Source organism: Cetorhinus maximus, chromosome 25, assembly GCF_964194155.1.
Source record: "Cetorhinus maximus chromosome 25, sCetMax3.hap1.1, whole genome shotgun sequence".
Classification (NCBI taxonomy): domain Eukaryota; kingdom Metazoa; phylum Chordata; class Chondrichthyes; order Lamniformes; family Cetorhinidae; genus Cetorhinus; species Cetorhinus maximus.
In genome coordinates, this window is record NC_135903.1 from 9,743,657 (window position 1) to 9,767,294 (window position 23,638).

The 23,638-nt window shown below is 45.0% G+C and overlaps 1 protein-coding gene across 2 annotated transcripts in view; it reads right to left on the minus strand.

Annotated features, from left to right (window-relative positions):
• Nucleotides 1-1,822: 1,822 nt before the first annotated feature.
• socs7 (suppressor of cytokine signaling 7) overlaps nucleotides 1,823-23,638 on the minus strand; it is a 66,006-nt gene continuing 44,190 nt past the window's right edge. For both annotated transcript variants that reach the window (XM_078529379.1, XM_078529378.1), the window contains 4 exons: nucleotides 11,267-11,395; nucleotides 4,252-4,387; nucleotides 3,503-3,655; nucleotides 1,823-2,563 (listed from right to left, as the gene is read on the minus strand). In XM_078529379.1, the coding sequence (XP_078385505.1) occupies nucleotides 3,535-3,655; nucleotides 4,252-4,387; nucleotides 11,267-11,395 (386 nt within the window). In that variant the 3' untranslated portion in view covers nucleotides 1,823-2,563; nucleotides 3,503-3,534. The remainder of the gene's footprint in view (nucleotides 2,564-3,502; nucleotides 3,656-4,251; nucleotides 4,388-11,266; nucleotides 11,396-23,638) is intronic.

Here is a 23,638-nt window from a genome sequence, read left to right on the forward strand (position 1 = left end):
AATCACATGGGGAGAGTATACTGGTAAACTTTTAATTTAATTTAAATCATCAACTATTAAGTCAAACTAGATCAATTAATATAAAAACCAAAACCAATTTGATTATAATTAAATGATAAATTATCAGTTTTCAATTAATCAGGTCCACAGGGATAAAGTTTAAATTAAATAACAAGGGATAATAACACTAAAGGGTTCTGATTTTTTCAGCAAATTAAAATCTGATATATAGATAAAAGTAAAATCATTGAAGATAACCTCCCTATAAAATAAAGTGACATCAGTACAAGGGAAGCAGCTGCTCGGTGAGTAGCCGATGAATCTTTAAGTCTAAGTTAATTTCTGTTAAATCGGTTGGTAGTATAGTTAATAAAGGCATGCCAGGGAATTGCAGTTCCATTGAAGTGCAGATGCTGCCAAAGTCAGAGTGAAAGAGGAGTAGTTGAGACACTAGATGGGTTAAAATTGATATAGAGGAGACATTAGAAAGGCCCTCTGTACTTAAAAGTGGATAAGTCACCAGGGTTGGATGAGATGCGTCCAAGGACAGAGGGAAGAAAGGGTAGAAATTGTGGATGAAGTGATAATTTTCCAATCCTCCTTAGATACAGGAGTGGTGTCAAGAGGGCTGGAGAATTGTAAATGTTACACCTTTGTTCAAAAAAGGGTGTAAGTTTAAACCCAGCAACTACAGGCCGGTCAGTTTAACATTGGTGGTGGGAAAGCTTGTGGAAATGATAATGCAGGACAAAATTAACAGCCACTTGGACAAATGTGGATTAGTCGAGGAAAAGCCAGCACAGATTTGTTAAAGGCAAATCATGTTTAAATGACTAGATTAAGTTGTTTGATGAGGTAACAGAGAAGGCAATGCTGTTGCTGTGATGTACATGGACTTCTAACGGCATTGATAAAGTGCCCACAACACTTGTGAGCAAAGTCATAACTCATGGAATAAAAGGGACAGTAGCAATATGGATACATAATTCGCTGAGCAACAGGAAACAGTAGTGGTGAACAGTTGGGGGAAGGTACATAGTTCCCCAGGGGTCAGATACTTTTCTTGACCTTTGTTAATGACCTAGACTTGCACAAGAAATAATTTTAAAATTTACCGATGACACAAAACTTGGAAATGTTGTGATCTGCAAGAAGGATAGTGATTGACTTCAAGAGGGCAAACCTTCTCACTGTCCACGTGGACAAGCGGCAGATGAAATTTAAAGCAGAGAAGTGTGAAGTGATTCACTTTGGTGGGAAGGATGAGGAGAGGTAATATAAATTAAAAGGGGACAATCTAAAGGGGGTTCAGAAATAGAGGGACCTGAGGGTAGATGTGCACAAATCACTGAAGGTGGTGGGGCAGGTGGAGACAAGTGGTCAATAAGGTAGATGGAATCCTGGACTTTAAAAATAGATGCATAGAGCACATAGTAAGGAAGTTATAGTGAACCTTTAGAAAACACTGGCACAGCCTCAACTGGAATATTGGGTCCAATTCTGGGCACCGCACTGTAAGGAGGGTGTGAAGGCTTTGGTGAGAATGCATAAAAGATTTATGAGAATGTTTCTAGGGATGAGTGGACTTCAGTTACATAGATAGATTGGAGAAGCAGAGACTGTTCTCCTTAAAGAGGAGAAAGTTGCGAGGAGATTTGATAGAGGTGTTCAAAACCATGAGGAATCTGGATAGGGTAGATAAAGAGAAACTGTTCTAATGGGCAGAAGTGTTGAGAACCAGAGGAAACCGATTTAAAGTGAACAGCTAAAAGAACCAAAGACGACACAAGGAAATTTCCCTCCCCCCCCTACCCCACCCACAGTGAGTGGTTAGGATCGGGAATACATACACTGCCTTCAAGTGTGGTGGAGGCAGATTCAATCACAGATTTCAAAAGGGAATTGGACAATTATCTGAAAAGAAAAAGAATGCAGGTCTACAGCGAAAGGTGGGGAGAGTGGGACTAGCTGAGTGGCTCCTGCAGAGAGCCGGCATCGACATGATGGGCCAAATGGCCTGTGCTGTAATCATTCTATGATTCCAAGTGATTTCCATGAGTTATACATAAAACAGCCTGTGAATATAACCAGTAGTTTAATCCATAAATTAACTAAAAATAAAATGTGTGCAATATAACCCTTCCAGGCATTCATTCAGAGTCAGGCATGTCAGCACAAAAGACCTGGAACGTCTCTGGATTCGGGAGAACTGTTGCCTCCCCAGCAAAAAGCTGCAAGTTAGTAACACCTGTCTTTCTCTGTAGAAAGTGCAAATCGATCATCCATCGTTTGATTGTCCTGTCCCATCTTCACGATCCAGGGGGATTCCGGGAGGAATTCTGTCACGTTCCGGATGCACTCTCTCCTCCACCCCCCCCCCCCCCTCCCCCCAACAACCCACCCTCCACCACACCAACTTTCGGAGCGAGCGACGGGTCTAAATAAGCATCGGGAATAAGGAGCATTTCAGGAAAATCGACGAGCCCCCTCGGTCACGAGCGGCTCCTGGCGTAGTGATCCAGTCAGAATGTGCCGTTCCCACTGCCCTCAGCAACCCTCCAACCTGGAACAAAGCAGAGAGGCAGCATGAAGGGTCATGGTGTCATTCCCTAACCCTAGCTCAACCACAACACAAGTTAGTTCCACAGATTACCAAACAATCACATGCATCTGATGTCCGCAGCCCCTCCTGGCTTCCCTGTGACATTCTAACTACACTGAAAGTAATCATATTATATACAAAGTGTTTGAAAATCAGCATCTGCATTAATTGCGCTTGGAACAAATGCCAATCTACGGTGGCCTGGCAGGAAGCTATTTTATCTTTTATCAGTCTACAAATGCAAACAGGCCATCTAGTCCAATTGGTCCATGCTGACGTTTATATTCCACATGAGCCTCCTCCCCCACTCCTTCACCCGAGCCGATCAGTCCAACCTTTTGCCCCTTTCCCAGCTTCCCCTTTAACTGCCTCTATGCTGTTCACCACCGCTCCTTGTGGTAGCGAGTTCCACGTTCGCATCTGGGGCAACTCTGTAGATGGGACAGAATTTGGGGACAGGCTCCATTAACACTGATCAAAGAGAAGATCTGGCGCAAAGCGGGAAGGGGAACAGAATATTACCAAAGTCAAGCAGAACGAAAGGATCAAAAAAGTGAAATCACAAACCTGTTTCTCCATAGCAACGGTGGGCCAATGGCATCCAAATTTGCTGAGGGTCTCATTGGGGATGGGGGCAGCAGGTGGGGAATTAAAAATTTAAAGCAACGGAATGCAGAGCAAATGACTGCTTTCAGCAATTGGTCCAATGCTTCAAAACGTTCTTAATCTGCTGGACCAGGACTGCAAGCCCAAGGGTGGGTGGAGAGATCGGTCCCTCCTCATACTGGAATTTCTGGGCCACTGATTTTCAGGAGGTAGGGGACTGGGTGACAAAATTGAAGCAAAGGAAACCACACAACTCAATAAACAGGTGCAGAGCGAGCGTTTGGCTTTACTTACTTTAGACAGTTCGAGTGATATTTCTGGGACAGCTACGTCTGGGTGTCCATATCCTGTTCGTGGGCGATACAGAGACGAGCTTCCCTCAGAGAAAGGTAGGCCTCCTCCTCGGGATCGTAATAGTAAAACTTTCGCAGATATGATATGAGGGGTCTGAGCGAGATCAGGAATGCAAAGTCAGTCAGCAGCAAATACAAGGAAAGGCAGTTCACAGAATCTCACTGTCCAATGGGAGCCATTTGGCCCATCGTGTAATGCCAGCTCTTTGAAAGAACTATCCAATTTAGCCCCAGTCCCCCTGCTCTTTTCCCACATTCCTGTGAATTTTTCAGATAAGCATTTATCCAATTCCCTTTGAAAGTTACAATTGAATCCCTTTCTACCCCTGAAGCAGTACACACAAGACCTGGGCTGCAATGCATATTGAGAACAGTTCATGTTCAGCTACTATAGTCTCAGTGTTGCATTCACCATACACCAACTTGAATCAATCCCATGGTCACTGCCACACCGCACCGGAACCACCCCTCCCCCACCCCAAGACCGCATCCCCACTTAAACCCCGACCTGCAGACCACCTATCCTCCACACAGACCAGACCACCCCCAGCACAGACCACCACCCAACACCGCTCAGTCCCCAGCGACCCACACAGACCCCATCCCAATTAGCACAGCCTCCATCCACCTGGCCCACAGAGCCCCACAACACACCTGAACCCTCCCCATGGCAGGCTGCCGACTACTTACTTTGGGAGCGGGAGTTCCGGGATGTGGTCTATCCGGACAAGCTGTCGGATTCGGAAACGACAAAGGTGCTGCAGGGACTTCACGTTGCTGAAGCGGGAGACGGGATAAAGGAGCTGGACCGGGGTCGGAGGCAAACCTGCAAACAGGAAAATCATCATCATCGAGAAGCTCTGGCCAGAGCTGCGAGACTATGTGCCGCACTAAAGCATGGAGGGGGTTGCCCGGGGACCATAGAGAACAACAACAATTTGCATTTATAAGCCCCCTTACCGTAGTAAACGAGAGTTCAAATCCCAGCACTGCAGCTGGGGAACTCAAAATCAGTTAATTAAATAAAACTGGAATAAAAAGCTAGTGTCAGTAATGTAGGAAAACCCCATCTGGATCACGAATGTCCTTCACTGAAGGAAATCTGCCATCCTTATTCATTCTGGCCTCCACCTGAGTCCAGACCCACAGCGATGCGGCTGATTCTTAACGCCCTCTGAAATGGTTTAGTAAGACACTCAATCTTCACCTACAACTTCTCGAGGGCAATTAGGGGTGGGCAATAAATGCTGCCCTTGCCAGCAACACCCACATCCCGTAAATGAGTTTTAACAAAAGTAAAACTGCCCAAAATGCTTCACAGGAATGTTATCAAATAAAATGTGATACCAAAAACCACACGAGGATATTAGAACCGGTGGCCAAAAGCTTGGTAAAAAAGCAGGTTTTAAGGTGTGCCTTAAAGGAGCAGTAAGAGGTAGAGACGGAGAGATTTTAGGGAATTCCAGAGTTTATGGCCCAGGCAGCTGAAGACTTGTGATAAGCGCCAAACTCCAATACTGCAGTTTAATCCTGATTCTTCACATCCCCCACTTTGTGCAAATAGAACCTGGAAGCGTAAAAGGAACACGACAGTCAAACATTCTCACAAAGGAGGATGTTCGCTGAATGTGACGGGTGTGCTGCACAGGGCACCTGTTGACACAACTCTACAGTTTCCAGGGAAGGGGCCTGAACTGCTAAAGTGTGCGTCAGTGAGCTGATCGACAGACACACAGAAAGATCTCACTCCCTGACCTCAAAACCAGAATCAGAATTAAACGCTGGTGTCAGCTGGGGCTCAGTGAGTATTTGCACTAATCTGACTGAAGGCCTTGGTTTCACTTCCCACAAAATCCAGGCTGACGCTCCCAGTGAGGCACTGAGGGAGTGCAGCAACGTCGGGAGCGCGGCAACGTCGGGAGCGCGGCAACGTCGGGAGCGCGGCAACGTCGGGAGCGCGGCAACGTCGGGAGCGCGGCAACGTCGGGAGCGCGGCAACGTCGGGAGCGCGGCAATGTCGGGAGTGCAGCAATGTTGGAAGTACTGGCTTTCAGATGGTCATTAAACCAAAACCTGGTCTATTCTCTCAGGTGGATATAAAACATCCCAGAGCCACTATTTCGAAGGAGGAAGAGCAGAGCTGTTCTCCTCAATGTATAAGGAGAGATTTATCCCTCGCCAACATTCCCCATGATTTGTATAATTGTTGGCTGCCACATTTCCTACAGGACAACAGTAACTACACTTCAAAAAGCATCTGGCAGCAACGCTGTGCTGCCCCCTCTGACAGCGCACCCGCAGTGCGTGTAACCGGAGGGGCAGTTGGGAGGCCGCTGGTCCGCTACAGCCCATGGTCACTATGAGCAGCGAGAATCATCAGCTTCGCTGCCTCGGGCAGCTGCTGCCTAACTCTCCCTTGAGGAGCAGCACAATTAAAGCTGGGAGTTGGGGGTGGGGGGGGTGAAAGTGGCTCTCACACACACTGACCCCATCATAACTCCTGTGTGCAGTCGAGATGACAGACACTCTACTCAGCAACATAAATTTCTACAAATGCATTTCCAGGTGTCATCTGACAGAAATAGGTCTGTGGTCTGAAAGCAGGAAAGGTCAATCAGTCCTTAACAAGCTAATGGCTTCCAGTGAAGATTAGCAATGTCATCCTCTCGGTAAGTGCTGTGAGGAAGAGTGCTTCAAGGATCAGTGTTGTGAGGCCCACATCTCTGACTGATCCCCCAATGTCTCGGGAAAGATTAGTTCTGGTGAGTCCACTCGTCGAGGCCATCCAGCTGTACAGGCTGGGCCGGGCAATTATCAATCCACTTATAGTCACGTCACCTTCAATCTGGGATTCAGCCAATTACAACCCATTTCCAGGGATTGAGATTTATCCTCATCCAGTTAAATACTTCAAGCAATGCTCTCATTACCTGCACTCTCTTTTCAAAGGCAGACACATTTACTAAAGGCAGTAACTATGGAAACTGGACAAGGGATAAGGAGCAGAGCTTGGATGGAGGATAAAAGGCTTCAAAGAGCGGTTGGACTGAACAGGCTACATCCGCATTAGAATTTCTGTATTCCACAGTAAGTTATAGCACAGCAAGGAGGCTTTTCGGCCCATTACATCTGTGCCGGCCATTTGCTGCTCCACTTAAAAGCTAGTCCCAGTGCCCCACTCTCTCCTCATAACGCCAGATAATCCTTGGCAACAAATATTTAATCCTTAAAAATGAATACTTGTTCAAAACAAAAAAAAAGGTCCTGAAATTAAACACCAGCAGAAATTAGTGTTCGAACACTGAAGGTTTCTGCACTGAATTCCCCTGGGTTGAAAAGTTCTAATATAATAACAGAGACAAGTATTTATACACCGTCTTACGATCCTAGACCAGACCCCCAAATTTTTGGTAAGATCCAGTTAGGGACCAATAGTATTTTGTTTAAAGTGGGCAAAGTTTGAGATTCAAGACACTCGCTCAGCGAGTAAAGCCACAAAATTCTACTGGTTTTGAACAAACAAAAATCAACTTTACTATCCAAGGTCAGAAAGATTTACAACATCCATCTTATACTCTAACAGTCAGGGCGAATATGAGGTACAGGTAAATTAACCAAACAACTGTGGTCAAACACACCACAACACAATAAATGGCAGATGCAACCAAGACAGGGTCCATGGATTTCTCAACAACCCACCCAGACCTCAGTAACACTGTTAGTCAACCAACCTCACTGAAACACTGTCTCTCTCAGGAGAGATTCCAATCTTCACCTTTGAAGATCCAACCTTGGAATTCTCTCCAAAAGTCACTCCAGTTTGGATGGCATCAACAACGGCTCACCATGCAGGGCTTCAATCTCATCTCCCAAGATTCCGTTCCCCTGAATTCCCGAGTTTGCACCCAAGCACCAACTCAAACACAACTTCAGATCTTCAGCCGCACTGAGCAGAACGCCATCATTCCAAAGGGGTACCTTTGCCCCAATGGCCCGCAGCATGGAGTCACCATACTCCGTCTGCCATCTTTGATCTTCAGGGCCTCTCCCGAGCTTGCCTTCATTTAAAGTCTGCTACCCACAGCCCTTTTCCTGTTTGGAGCTTGTTTCTCTGCTCCTCACTTTTTAAACTGAACTGGAACCTTTTCCTGTCCCTGTCCCCTCTCTGGGGCTCTTCTTTTTTGACCTCTCCATGTCCCCTCTCCCCTTTGCGACCTCTCCCTGTTCCCTGCCTGGGACAGTCTTCCATGGCCCTCTGCTCCCAGTCACATGACGGAGATTTTTGCACCATTTTTCCTTTCTTTATGTGCAGGCAAACTGGGCCCAAAGAACTTACACTGCAGAACGGCAAATGTGCAACCCAGCCCTGGTCTGCTCATGTGCAGCCCAGCTCCCAGGTCTATCCGGAGTTGAAGTGCCCGACCTCCATTCAACTGAATGATGGAGCAAGCTCGAGGTTCTGAATCATCTCTTACTAATGTTCCTCGTATCCTCACCCTCCAGCCCGTCATCTCCTGGGCAGTTTTGCCCCAAACACACTCCTCTCTGCTAGATCCTGGCTGTGAAAAGGTTGGGGGAGGTACTTTATCTGAATGCTTCACCTGTGATGGTAGAATAAGAGTTAGAGATGCGCAGTGTTTTGGGTTGGAGGTGGTGATGGGAAAATTGACATGAATCTGACTGCACCAATGGCAGGAACCCTATTTAAGGTATTGGCCTAGCAATTCAAGTGTGACTGTTCTTGGGTGGGGGAGCAGGATAAATAACCTACGTCTCTCATCCAAGAAGTCTGATACCCCCACCCTCACACAGCAGGATCCAGCAGAGTGGAGTGTGGGGGTGTGGTGGTGGGCACAACTCCATGGGATATGACACACTGAAGGGAGAAGGAACCAGCGACATAGGAACCAGAATAACAGGCCATTTAAGAGCCTTGAAATTGCTCCATTATTCAATTCGATTGCGGCCTGGATGGCAGAATTGGAGGACTCGATCCTCACTCCAGTAGTACCATGGAACCTTCAACACAACAACAACTTGCATATTGATGCATTTTAGTGTATTAAAATGTTCCATGGTACTTCACAGAAGTATTATTGAACAAAACCTGACCCCGATACATGTCAGGAGATGTTACAACATGACCAGAGGTTTGGTTAAAGAGACCGATTTTAAGGAGCCTCTTAAAAAGGAGACAGTTGGAGAGGTTTAGGGAGGGAATTCCCAAGCTTAGGGCCCAAGCAGAGGAGGCACAGCCACCAATGGCAGAGTGATTAAAAGTGGGGATCTCAAGAGGCCAGAATTAAGAGTGCAGATATCTCAGAGGTTTGGAGGTGGATGTAGAGATAGTGAGAGGCAAGGCCCATGGAGGGATTTGAAAACAAGGATGAGAATTTTAAACGCAAAACTGAATGACTGGAACAGGAGGTCAGAAAGACTTCACCTTTTCTGTCCACTCACTCACACTCAAACTGTAATAGTTCAGCAAAACAGAGCATGCTCAGTGTTAACATTGTACCAAAACAAGACGGGGAGGCGGTGTGTGGCCCAGTGAGCAGTGTACCCGGGAAATTAGTGAAAGAAAATTCTAAACTGACTCAGACTGTGCAGACTGGCTGACAGGAGTTCAGTGAAAACTGTTTAAAATTTCAGTTTGAAGGTGCAGTCGTTTCTGACACACGCAATCATGAGATAATGGCAGCTTCCTGCAGCTCTGTGGTTAACAAGAGACTTCACAGTGAAAGATTTTCCTTTTTAAAAAATATAAAAGGAAAGGCTTTTTTCGTGCCTCTTCTCCCCCAAAGGTTTAGACTCCCATTCAAAACCGTTAGAAAGCAACTCCAACCCCTCTGCACCACAGCCTGGACAATGTGCAGCAGACAGGTACATGCAAAAAACAAATCACAACTGGAATAGAAGCAAAGTGCAGGGTTAACATTGAGTCCAATAAGATTTCTTCAGAGTGAGAAGAGTCATATTCAACTAGAAACGTTAACTCTGTTTCTCTCTCCACAGACGCTGCCAGACCTGCTGAGTTTTCCCAGCACTTTTCATTTTTATTTCAGATTTCCAGCATCCGCAGTGTTTTGCTTCTGAAAAACTAGATACCTTCCTTCACCCATTGTCAGTGCACACTTTCCAGACAGTATCACTGGGCTGGAATGAAGGACAAGAAGCCTTCCTGGTTTGTATTGTCCCCTGGCCTAGAGGCACTGAGGACAGTTGTGACCCTCCTACTGTCCTGGAGTAATATTGACCTCTCGATCAACATCCACTCTATCACGTTTGTGGGAGCTTGCTGTGCACAAGCTGGCTGCTGCATTTCCTACATTACAGCAGTGACTACACTTCAAAAGGGCTTTGGGATGCCCTGAGATTGTGAAAGATGCTATAGAAAGGTAATTTTTGTTTTTACTGCCTAAGCTCAGTTGAGTGGAGAGTGGTACTTGCAGAGGAATTGGGTAAATAGCCTCTGTCTGAGGTACAGCACCTGGTCTGGAAGGGAGGATCAGAAAAATACACACCATTAAAATAAGCTTAACACAGAGGAGTTGCCCTTTCAGGGCCAATTAACACACGATACCAGGTCCAAATCAGCTGTTTATCATTTTTCTTTCACTTGACGCTCTGCAAGCATTTCAATCTTTGCTAATCTTCACCCCAGTCAAAATGAGGCAGTGACCAGAGAATGTAGCTGCATTCTGCCTGTGGCTCACACTTGGGAGTTAGCAGAATGATACCCGGGCTAAAGAAGGTTCAATTTTTAGGATGGGTTTCATTGACTGGGCTCAAATTCCCTCGAGTACAGAAAACCAATCGGAGATCTAATATGCTCAAAGAATTTGATAGAGAAGCTACATATCTCTAACGCAGGAGGGTGGGAATCCTGAACAGAGGGAGGTGGAGGGGACATCACCTTAAAATTTGAGCTAGGCTGTTCAGGGGGTGATGTCAGGAAGCATTTCTTCACACAAAAACAGTGGAAATCTGGAACTCTCCCCTCCAAATTGCTGTTGAGTCTGGGGGTGGTCATTTGAAAAGTTAAGGACCAAGATGGATAGATTTTTTTTGTTAGACAAGGGAATTAATGCTTATGGAACCAAGATAAAGAGCCAGCCATGATCTAATTGAATAATGGAACAGGCTCAAGGGGCTGAATGGCCTCCTCATTGTCCTATGATAACAACTTGTATTTATATAGCACCTTTGACATAATAAAATGTTCCTAGTTGTTTAATTAATGATGTTAGAAATAGATCAAACAAGCTAATTTGATGGAGTTTGCTTGCTTTGGTTTAAGTTAATAACAACAGGTCAACAGGAACCAAACTTCCACTTCCTCATTCAAAACCACTTTCACTTTAAGGAGTGCAAGACTCAACCTCTCCCCTTCCTCCCAGATTCTGCTCACCTTCAGGTTAACAAGGCCACATCATTAAAGATTAAACTACAGATTAAGGCACGTGTGACAGCCATTTCCACAGAGCAAGATTCCACAAACAGAAGATGAAGGATCAACAGAAGTTAGGAAAGATGGAGGGAAGTGAGGAATTGTCAGATCTTGGGAATTTCCTGGTTTAGTGACTGCGCTCGGACCAGCTATGGCCATAAGTACAGTCCTGGACACAGCTGTGGCCCTCCCCTGGAAGTCAAAGCACGAGCTTAATAAGATTCAATGAAGAAAAGCAGGGAGACCCCAACTTACCAGGAACTCGTGAGCGTAGAAAATACAGAAATTTCCCGTTTTTGGAATGCATAATGGCCCTTTCGATGAACTCGACCACAGACTGACAGCGGTCTTCAAATTTCGGATGACACCAGAGGCTGAATGTACCTGGTAGTGAAAGAGAAATTGCAGTGAGTCATAGGTACAATGCAACCAACGGACCTGTACTTTGCTGGCCCGCACCAGCGCCTCCTGTGGATCAGTTCGACAAGACAGTAACAAAGGAGAGTACAAAAAATACCTATTACCTCCAATCCTTCAGAGGACAGGGACCATGTGTTGAAACAGTTCCCTTTGTCCTTTATATAATTCCCAGCCGCTTGCAGCATCCACTTGACCATGTCATCATCCACACACAGCCATGAGAGGGCAGAGGCTGTGTATGTTGTGGTGAGTAACTCACCTCCTGAGTCCCCAAAACGATCTACAAGGCATGTACCAAGAGTCTGATGGAATATTCTCTACTTGCCTGGATGAGTGCAGCTCCAACAACACTTTTTTAAATAATTCACCCATGGAATGTGGGCGTTGCTGGCTAGGCCAGCATTTATTGCCCATCCCCAATTGCCCTCGAGAAGGTCGACATCACCCAGGGACAAAGCAGCCCACCACCACCTTAAACATTCATCCTCTCCACAGTGGCTGCTGTACGTACCATCTACAAGATGCATCACTCTCCGAGTGAAGAAACGTCTCATCCAAGTCATAAATGGCCCTTATTCTGAATCTGTGGTACCTAATTCTAGACTCCCTAGCCAAGGGAAACATCCTTTCAGCACCTGCACTGTCAAACTCCTTTAGAATTTTAATATATTCATTGAGATCACCTCTCATTTTCCAAAGTCTCAACTACTCAATCTCCTTTGCCACAGAACAATCCCCTCATCCCATGGATCAGTCTAGTGATCCTTTGTTGCACTCATTCTATGACAACTATATCCTCTCTTAGACAAGGAGACCTTTATTTAGCTTCATGGAGATGGGAGAAGGTGAAGTTTAAGGCAGAGAAAGTTCAGAATCATTAATGATTTTGACAGTTTTTTAAAAATTTATTCATTCACTCACGAGTTGTGGGGATCACTGGCTTGGTCAGTATTAATTGCCCTCAAGAAGGTGGTGAGCTGCCTTCTTGAACCGCTACAGCCCATGTGATGTAGAGTGTTTAGGAAGAAACCATTTCCTGTGGCAGGAGGTTGGGTGACCAGAGGACAGATTTAAGGGAACTGACAAAAGGAGTAGAGGGGATTTCTTTTTAATGACATTAGACACATTGTTTGAAAGTGCAGTGGATGCAGATTCAATAGTAACTATTGAAAGGGAGTTGGGTAAATAATTGAAAGTGAAAAAATTGCAGAGATTTGGGGGTAAAGGTGGGGGGGGGTGCTGGGGAGTGGGATTAATTGAATAGCTCTTTCAAAGAGCTGGAAAAGACACAATGGGCCAAATGGCCTCCTTCTGCACTGCATCATTCTATTTAAAATGATTAAAATCTCCTCGACAATCACTCTCAAAGACAACCCAAGTGCTCAGCCTCAGGCACAGGACCTGTTTCTGTCAATCAGCCCCAAGCAAAAAAAAAAGAACACATTGGATACTGTTCTGAGTGTAATTATTTATTATTAATTCCAGAGTTTTGCAAAGCTTCATGCTCACTAGAGAGAGAACAATGTCACATCATGTCATCATATGGATAAACTCTTCCCTAGCTTTCTGTCAGTTTTGAGCACATGAAAGCTCCCTCAGTATCAGCAGTGGCTCTGTGGGTAGCATGCCTACCTCAGTCAGATGACTCTCCCAGTGCCCATACCGACGGAGTGCTGCACTGGCAGAGGTGGCATCTTTTGGAAGAGATATTAAATCAAGCCCCCTGCTCTCTCAGGCAGACACTAAGATTCTCATGGCCACCGTTTATAGGAGCACAGGAGATCTCCCCAGTGTCTTGGCCAATATTTATCCCCCAACCTACATCATTTATTCTTTACTGGGATGTGGGCGCCGTTGGCTAGGACAGCATTTATTGCCCATCTCTAATTGCCCTTGAGAAGGTGACGGTGGTGGTGGTGAGCTGCCTTCTTGAACCGCTGCAATCCATATGGTGTCAGGAAGGGAGTCTCAGGATTTTGACCCAGCGACAGTGAAGGAACGGCGATATATTTCCAAGTCAGGATGGTGAGTGTCTTGGAGGGGAACCTCCAGGTGGTGGGGTTCCCAAGTGTCTGTTACCCTTGTCCTTCGAGATGGTAGCGGTCATGGGTTTGGAAGGTGCTGTCTAAGGAGCCTTGGTGAGTTCTTGCAGTGCACCTTGTAGATGGTACACACTGCTGCTACTGTGCGTCGGTGGTGGAGGGAGTGAATGTTTAAGGTGGTGGAGATAGTGCCAGTCAAGCAGGCTGCTTTGTCCTGGATGATATCAAGCTTCTCAAGTGTTGTGGGAGCTGCACTCATCCAGGCAAGTGGGGAGTATTCCATCACACTCCTGACTTGTGCCTTGTAGATGGTGGACAGGCTTTGGGGAGTCAGGAGGTGAGTTACTCTCTGCAGAATTCCCAGCCTCTGACCTGCTCTTGTAGCCACATCGCTAAAACAATGCAGATAATTTGTTCATTATCAAATTGTATTTGCATCTTGCTGTGGTCAAATTTATTCTCCATTCCCTGATGTTACAGCAGTGACTACACTTCAAAAAGTACTTCATTAGCTGTAAAGAGTATTGCAACAGACTGAGGCTGTACAAGGCGCTACAGAAATGCAAGTCTCTCTTTTTCACCATCAACATGCCCCAAATGGACGCAGCTCTGAACTTGCTAGTCTCAGCTGGCTGACAACACTGGATCAACAATAGGTTTCGAGGTTGGGGTATGTGGGTTAGAAGACATCATCCTGGGTTCCTCTTCCTGGTGATAATCAGTCCCCGCTATTATAAAGTGTGTGGATGATAACTGTCCCTCAGCACTGGGAGCATCAGGCCGCCCGTCCGCCCAATAGCACTGGGAGCGTCAGCCTGCATTATGTGCTCAAGTCTCTGAGCCCATGACCGTCTGACTCAAAGGACTTTCCTTTGTAGTTTAAGTCAGGGCTAGTTTTGCAGAAGTGATGCTGGCAACACAAGCAGAACAAGTCCGACTGACTGAACTTACGCAGCTCGTTTGCCATGTTTTGGAAGGGGTCCTCATTTTTAGAATTCTCGTCTTTGTTTTTCCCGAATAGCTCACTTACAAAGCCCCCAGGGCCTCCCCTCGAGCACGCAGGCTGAGTGGGACAGTGCAGAATCGCAAAGGGAATAATAAACACTTCTAATGCAGGCCAACCTGCAACAAAATACACCCACACTAGACATGAGTCCTGAGACAGTTGGAGAGTGAGAATCATCAAACCAAACCATGGTGGTGATACTCATATTTAAAGCTTGCTCACAGTATTAGCTCTCAAAGATTCTATTTCTTGGTTAAGTTTCTATTGGAGTGATGTTTATATGAAGGTGCAGTCAACATAGCTAACTCTCATCACCTCTCTGTAGCACAGGATGTTGACACATTAATGGGCGTTACCAAACCACCCCCAACTCTATATAATTATATAATCCACCAGGCATCCATTTAAGGAGGGGAGAGAGAAAGAGAGAAAGTGGGGGGGGGGGAGAGAAGGAGAGATGGGGGGTGGGGGGGAGAGAAAGAGAGAGAGGGGGGAGAAAGAAAGAGAATATAGATGTGGTTCTGTATTCCAATAAAAGTGATCTTAATTTTGATACAAAATGAAATTCAAAGCATTTAAAACTTTTTTGGTGCTGAATTTGTGGTTTCTTTTTCTTCATTCGTTCATGGGATGTGGGCATCACTGGCTAGGCCAGCATTTATTGCCCATCCCTAACTGCCCTCTGAACAAGGGCAATTAAGAGTCAACCACATTGCTGTGGATCTGGGGTCACACGTAGGCCAGACCAGGTAAGGACAGATTTCCTTCCCTGAAAAGGACATTAGTGAACCAGATGGGTTTTTACAACAATCGGCAATGATTTTCATGGTCATCATTAGACTTTTCATTCCAGATTTCTACTGGATTCAAATTTCACCATCTGCTGTGGTGGGATTCGAACCTGGGTCCCCAGAGCATTACCCTGGGTTTCTGGAATACTAGTCTAGTGACAAACGCACTATGCCATTGCCTCCTGAAGATGAAGATAGTTCCTCAAGGCGGAGGTGGGGGGGGGAGGGAAAATGAAAGAAAGAAACCACATTCCAAAAACCATCTTGTGGCCTAGGGAAAGATATCTCCAGCCAGTTTGTTCTTGGCGTATAACAACAAACACTGAATAGCACCTGGACTCAGCAGCCAAACTCAAACCGCGTAGGCTGGGTCAGTCGCCGGGAAACACCAACAACTTGCCTGCATTTTTTTCCTCTTTATTCATTCTGAAGAGCTGAGCATCGCAGGCAAAGCCAGCATTTATTGACCATGAGAAGGTGGTGGTGAGCTGCCTTCCTGAACCGCTGCAGTCCCTGTGATGTAGGTACACCCACAGTGCTGTTAGGAAGGGAGGCCCAGGATTTAGACCCACCAGTGAAGGAAAGATGATATATTTCCAAATCAGGATGGTGTCTGAATTAGAAGAGAACTTGAAGGTAATGGAGTTCCCATGCATCTGCTGCCCTTGTTCTTCTAGGTGGCAGAGGTTGAGGTTTGGAAAGTGCAGTCAGAGGAGTCTTGGTGAGTTCCTGCAGTGCATCTTGTAGATGGTACACACTGCTGCTACTGTGCATTGGTGGTGGAGGGAGTGAATGTTTGTGGAAGAGGTGCCAATCAAGCGGCTGCTTTGTCCTGGATGGTGTGGAGCTGCACTCATCCAGGCAAGTGGAGAGTATTCCATCACACTCCTGACGTCTGTCTTGTGGGTGGTGGATAGGCTTTGAGGTGTCAGGTGGCGAGTTGCTTGCCACAGAATTCCCAGCTTCCGACCTGCGCTTGTAGCCACAGTATTAAATGGTTGGTCCAGTTCAGTTTCTGGTCAATGGTAACCCTTAGAATGTTGTTGGTGGAGGATTCAGTGATGGTAATGCCATTGAACATAAATGGTTCAATTCTCTCTTGTTGGCGATAGGCATTGTTCGGCACTGATGAGGCACAAATATCACTTAGAGCACTCTATAACACCTTGTACAGAGTAAAACTTCCCAAGACACATTACAGGAGCCTAATCAAATATTAACACTGATCCAAAGGAGGCAACCATAGACTTAGTCAAAGAGTTAGGTTTTAAGGAAAAGTTTGAAGGAGGGGAGAGAAGTGGGAGGTTTAGGAAGGGAATTCCAGAAATTCCAGAACTTAGGGCCTGGGAAATTGGCAGGACAGCTGCCAATGGTGGCATGGAGGCTGTGGGTGATGAAAAAGAGGACAGAACTCAGAAACCAAAATCTGGGAGGGTTGTAGGGGCTGGGGGAGGTTACAGAGATAGGGAGGGTTGGAGGAGCTGGAGGAGGTTACAGAGATAGGGAGGGTTGGAGGGGCTGGATGAGGTTACAGAGACAGGGAGGGTTGGAGGGGCTGGAGGAGGTTACAAGGATAGGGATGGTTGTATTAGCTGGAGGGGGTACAGAGATAGGGAGGCAAGGCCATTGAAGCATTTGAAAACAAGGATGGGAATTGTAAAATCGAGGCGTTGCTTAACTGGAAGCCAATGTGGGTCAACAAGCACGGGGGGTGATGGGTGAACAAGATTCAGTGCAAATTAGCAGAGATTGGCTTTCATGCTCTATGAGCTAGACTATCATGAGGAGGAAGGAAATGAAAAAGAGAAAAAAAAAACAGGGAAGTTCAATACTGGCACAACATCAGCCAGTTTTTCAGTGACTGTAAATGAAAGTACAGCTTAGACAGGAGTGAAATCAAACTGTCAGCTTCAATCAACAGCTTCGACTCCAGGAAATGTTCGGACCACTGTTCCCATTCTGTCACTGAGATCTGATCCAAGGCCATGAGAACATTGTTTTCCAGCCTTCTGGGTTCCATCAGCACCAGATATCTGCTGCTAGTGCCAGCTATATTAATTAGTTCTCTGTATACAAATTCCCTTCTTAACAGAAGCATCGTTCACGCAGAGGTCATTATTGATCTGCTTGATAAACTTGAGCTCATCAAAAACTCCAGATCCTAATTTGTACCAGGTCCCGTTCACCCATCAGCCCCACCCGCCCCCTGACCTCCATTGGCAATGCATCAATTTTATGATGCTCATCCTCGCTTTCAAATCCTTGGGCTCACCCTCTCTCTAGCTTTAACTTCTGCAACCGCTGGAGACCTCCAGTTTCTCTGCATTGCTCCAAATCTGGCCTCTTGCTCACCCACAATTTTAACTGCTTAAGTCCCATACTTCTAGAATTCCCTCCCTAAACCTTTTAAGATGCTTCTGAAAACCTGCCTCTTTGACCAAACATTTGGCCACCTGTCCTCGTTTCTTGGTGCTGAATTTTGTTGGGTAACATTCCTATGAAGCACCTGGGAACATTTTACTCTATTAAAGATGCTATATAAATGCAAGAGGTTGTTGGTTTGGGACTGAACAAGTCCAGTTTTTCAATCAGCTGCCCAGAAATTAGCAATAAACGTAAAGCACCCATTCCGCCTGTTGCAATATTATTCGTGATTCATCACATCAGCAGGTAAGATTTTAAAGACAGATCTCAGCACTGGCAAAGTGCCTGTTAGAACTCAAGTTTCCATCCCAATCTCATCCACTGTCTAGTTTTGGGTTTGGGAAGCACGACAGCTAGGAGGGGAATTGAAGATGGTTCGAAGATACTTTTAACATCAGAGTTGGGTTTCATCCACTGGGAACGTAAGACACAAGAACAAAAGGAGGCCTTTCGTCTCCTCGAGCCTGCTCTGCCATTCAGCAAGATCGTGGCTGAGCATCAACCTCAACACCACTCTCCCGCCCTATTCCCATATCTCCCAACTCCCTCAATTGCCCAAAAATCCCTCAAACTCAGACTTGAGTATACTCATCGACTGAGATCCACAGCTCTCTGGTGTGGAGAACTCCAAAGATTCACAACCATTTGGGTGGAGAAATGTTTCCTCATCTTGCTCCGAAATGGCCGATCTCTTATTTTGAGATTGTGATCCCTAATTTTAGACTCCCCGACCAGGGTAAACAGCCTCTCAGTATCTACGCCTCTCATTCTTCTAAACTCCAGAGAATATGTTGTAGACGATTCTACTCCATTTCTTCTCATAGGATAGCTCTCTGATCCCAGGAATCAGTCAACCCAGTGAGCCTTTGCTAATACAGTGAACATGTATCAGACATTCTGGGGTCTGCTGCTCATAACATCCTAATCACTAAATGAGAGTTCAGCAAATCATGAGCAATGCCATCTGGAATTATCCCTGAATTCTTTATAAAATGGGAATAGTGAAGCCCAACCCCCACTGAAAGCCTGAACAACCACAGCTCATGATGCACTACAGGCCCCTACATAATATGCACTGAAACAGCAGCATGGTGTGCTCAACAGTGCCAGAGACTGCAGACAGATAAGGAGGACGAGGAGATACATTGAAACATGATCATAATCACTGAAAATGTAAATTTCAATGAGCACTGTGCTATATGCACACCTCTTTGTCACAACTTTACCTAATACATTACTGCCTGCAAGACTCATATACTGCAGCCTGCGATAAAGTATGTGCTGTTTGAAATAGTTACTGCATGCAGTAATCTATAAAGCTGTTAGTTGGAAACACGCACTCTCTAAGGCTGCGGTAGAGAATTCAACCATTTCTAAAAGGCTTGGGGTGAAAGAACGCGACAGAAAAAGCTCTGCCCAAGGAGAGTCTCGAATTCTGAGTGGATTGAAGACTGCTGAACTAGGCCAGACCTTAGAAACCTGGGCCAATGAGAAATGGGGCCAAAAGGTGTTCAAAAGGTTGAGGATGGTTTTGAAATATCTTCAATCTTTTTCATCACTGAGTCTCTCTAACAGCAGGGAGCAGTTTAGTCTCCTCGATCTGCAGTATTCCCTGGTGTGGACTGTCCTCGCGTCTTAATGTCCAATCTCACTAAGCATGAGCGTGCACCATCTGCGCAGTTGAATTTTTGAGCTTTTAAGCTGTTATTAGACTTCCATCTCTGTCACTTTGTTGAATAATGTTTACCACAGATGCTCTTTAACACTAGTTACTTCTCAGATTTCCAGGGACTGATCTAGCGTGACTGCCTTCAGCCCACTCAGAACCCAGAAATGTTACACCATTACACACAGCTGTTTCTGTCAAATTCTTTTCCTGTCACACTTCAAGATTCAGTTGAAGCCACTTAACATCTTCTCCAATGAATACTCCCAGGGATTAATGATTTAGCACCTCCCAAACCCACCACCTCCGCCAATCAGAAAGACAAGGGCAGCAAGCAAATGGCAACAGCACCACCCACAACTCATACATTATCCAGACTTGGTCATATAATGACCAGTCCTTCATGGTCACTGGGTCAAAATCCTGAGACTCCCTTCCTAACAACATTGTTGGTCTACTTACACCACATGGTGGCTCAGCACCACCTTCTCAAGGGCAATTAAGGGATGGGCAATAAATGCTGACCTTGCCAGTGACTCCCACATCCCAAGACTGAATAGAAAAAGTGATTTTTCTATTACACACTTTCTCTCTTTTTATGCATGGCAAGTCCCCAGTGTTATCTTTGTTTCATTCAGACTCTAATTCACATTCCAATCATGGTCTACTTCCTTAACTAAGCCATCACCACATGGTTCAAACAAAACCTCGCATTTATATAGCGCCTTTCACGTTAACACAAGATCCCAAAGCACTTCATAGTCAATTAAATATTTTTTAAATTTAGTTTCGTTTGTAAGATAGGCAAACACAACTGTCAATTTATTCACAGAAAGATCCCAAAACAGCAAGAGATGGGTGATCAGTTCCCTTAATTTTTTTTTCAATAAGTGTGTTCCCTATGTAACTTGTCCTTCCTCAAAGCTCCAAGCTCTCGTTGCTTGTGTTTGTGTCCATTACCAAGGTTAACACAGCACCAAAGATTATTATATCATCGCAGTGAAAATAGGAACCAAGATAAATAGATTTGTATTCCTACGGCACCTTGCAGAACGTCAGTATATCCCCAAACTCTTCATAGCTAATTAAGTACATTTAAACTGCAATCACTATTGTGACATAGGAAGCACAGCAGCCAGTAAATGCACAGCAAGCTCCCACAAACAGCAATGTGATAATGACCAGTTAATCTGTTATAGCTGTTGATTGAGGGGTCGATATTGGCTAAGACAGCAGGGAAACTCCCCCGTTCTTTGCTGAAATGTGCCATGGCCTCTTTTATATCCACCTGAGGCGGGCAAAAGGAACCTCAGTTTAATGTCTGACACAAAAGGTAGCACCTCGGACAATCCATCGGAGGCGGTTCAGAGGTGGTTTACTAGATTGATACCTGGAATGAGCAGATTGTGTTATAAGGAACGGTTGGACAGACTGTGCTTGTTTCCATTGGAGTTTTGAAGAGTGAGGGGTGTGGGGGTGACTTGATTGAAATATGTCAGATCCTGAAAGGTATTGACAAGGTGGACGTGGGAAGGATGTTTCCTCTGGTGGGTGAGTCCAGGACTAGGGGGCGCTGTTTTAAAATTAGGGATTGCAGAGACGAGGAGAATTTTTCTCTGAGGGTTGTGCGGCTTTGGAACTCTCTGCCTCAGAAAGTGGTGGAGGCGGGGTCATTGAATATTTTTAAGGCAGAGGTAGATTGATTCCCTTGCCTAACAAGAATTGAAGGTTATCGGGGTAGATGGGAATGTGGAATTAGAAATACAGACAGATCAGCCATGATTTTGTTGAATGGCGGAGCAGGCTTGATGGCTGAGTGGCCTACTTCTGCTCCTATTTTGTTTTGTTTGTATGCAGCACCCCCTCAGTACTCCACTGGAGCTTCAGCCTAGATTATTGCTTACTCTCTGGAGTAGTGCATGAACCCACAACCTTTTCATTTTCAGTTATTTATCTGAAATTGTACTATTTACAGGTGACCAACTAGTTACACTAGTTAAAATGCTTATTTTTTTGTGATAAGCCCATTTACAGCTGCATTAATAACACTGCACCAGGTTACCACCTTAAATATAGAGGAATTTCTCTTAATGCAAAGATTTTGTAAATTATATTCTAAAACACTGACCAATGGAATAGTTTATGTTTGAATGTACAAAAGAGTTTGAGCAGAAACTGGAGGAACACAACAAATAACCCCGCTCAAAGCTAAGGCAATTTATGCTCAGAAGTAGTTTCCCCTGATTGGGGAATCTAGAACTAGGGTTCATCACCTCAGGATGAAGGGTCGGCCATTTAGGGGCTGAAACAAAGAACATTTCTTCCCTCAAAGGGTTGTGAATCTTTGGAATTTTCTATCTCAGACGAGCTGTGGAGATTCAGTATTTGAGTATATTCAAGACTGAGATGAAGAGATAATTGGGGGTTCAAGGGAAGCAAGGGGTATGGGAATAGGGTGGGAAAGTAGAGTTGATGTGGAAGATCAGCTGTGGTTTATTGAACAGCAGAGCAGGCTCAAGATGTTGTATGGCCTACTCTGGTTCTTATATTTTTATATCTGTGAGGCCTGTATCTTTCAGTAACAATAAAAGCTCAGCAATGGTTTTATCTTGAGTCAGTTATCACTTCAGTATATTTGCTGTATTACAGCAGTGGACTAGGTTCTGTCAAGACCAGCATGAAGATCAAAACCTGCATACCAGCTCCTATACTATCCAGGAGCAATGACATAGGAGATCTGTTAACTTAGTTCCAATGTTGTGCAGAGGCAATATCCAAGCAGCTCGTTTTGTTTTACAGTTGCCTTTGTATTCATTCATTCATAGCCCGTCTCTCCTTTTGGCCCAGTTATTTATGAAGATGGAATAGATTTTACAAGGCACAGCCAGCCAGCCTTTTATTCTGCGAGTAATGGAGCTCTTCTCAATATCGGTTTTAAATTTACTATTCACTAATTTAAATTTATGTCCTGTGCTACTGTTCTTTATTTTGACAATTAAAGATGAGCAGGTTATACTCAACTGCACCTACACAAGTCTGGATTGCTGCTCGTTAAAAGCAACCCCCTCGTGTGTTTCCTCATCACCAGAATGTAACATCAGCCTGGCTTCTGGCTGCTCCTGGAAATAGGAAGTAAAGTGTGCTTGTGACAACTGACATCTTACATTTAATTTTTCTGAAACTCATTAGTAAGTCATAAGTTTTGTAGCTTGTATTTTACAAGCCAACATTTGCACAATATCATCACCAAGAGTCTGGGCTGGATGATGACAGTGTGGCCCCACACTGTTACACAGTCTTAGATCACAACAAATGGAATCTTAAAGAAAGCCAAATTTGTTAAATTGACTGCCTGGCGAGGGTGGCAAATCACCTAACTAAGAGTCTGGAAATAAAATATTGCACCTCCACCCAATATACAGTGTATAAATGATATAATACACAATGTAGAGAGGTGGTGTAGCATGCACTGTAGATTATATAACATGCAACTAGTGCACTTTCTGCAACCTTCGCCTTTGGGCCAAAGATGAACATTTAGCAGGAGTCGGCTCCGAGTCTGGAATCTAATCTTGGATTACGGAACATCTTAAACATTGCTCTTGTGGTTTCTGACATCATTTGAATCACTCAATTAGGTTAGCACTCTGTAATCATTGCCAGGCACCCATGATTCTTGTGTCAGTGCACGAGTGCAAGTGTGAGCCTGCCAGTCTGCAAGAGCATGCCTGTTCTTTAACAATGAGCTAGTGTACTAGTGTGAGGCTTGCTCAAACTGCAGCAGCAGATGTTCTGCAGAGGACAAGTAAATTTGATGTTAAAAGTATCTTCGAGCCATCAGCTGATGGAAAATGTTGTTGCTAGCTTGATGAGGTATTTAGTTGACTTGTTGGTTACTTTTCAGGTTCAAAGTTTTAGTATCTAATTGATGTCTGTAACATAATTATAGTTGATAAGGTAGACAAGAGAAAAATTATTTCCTCTCGTGGGAAGCGTCCAAAACAAGGAGGCATAACCTTAAATTGGAGCCAGGCCATTCAGGGGTGGTGTTAGAAAGCACTTCTTCACACAAAGCGTAGCTGAAATCTGGAAATCTCTCCCCCAAAAAGCATCGAGGCCAAGGGTCAATTGAAAATTTCAAAACTGAAATTGATAAATTTTTGTTAGGCAAGGATATTGAAGGGTTACAGAAACCATGGCGGGTGGATGGAGTTGAGATACAGATCAGCCATAATCTAATTGAATGGCAGAACAGGCCGAAGGGGCTGAATGGCCTCC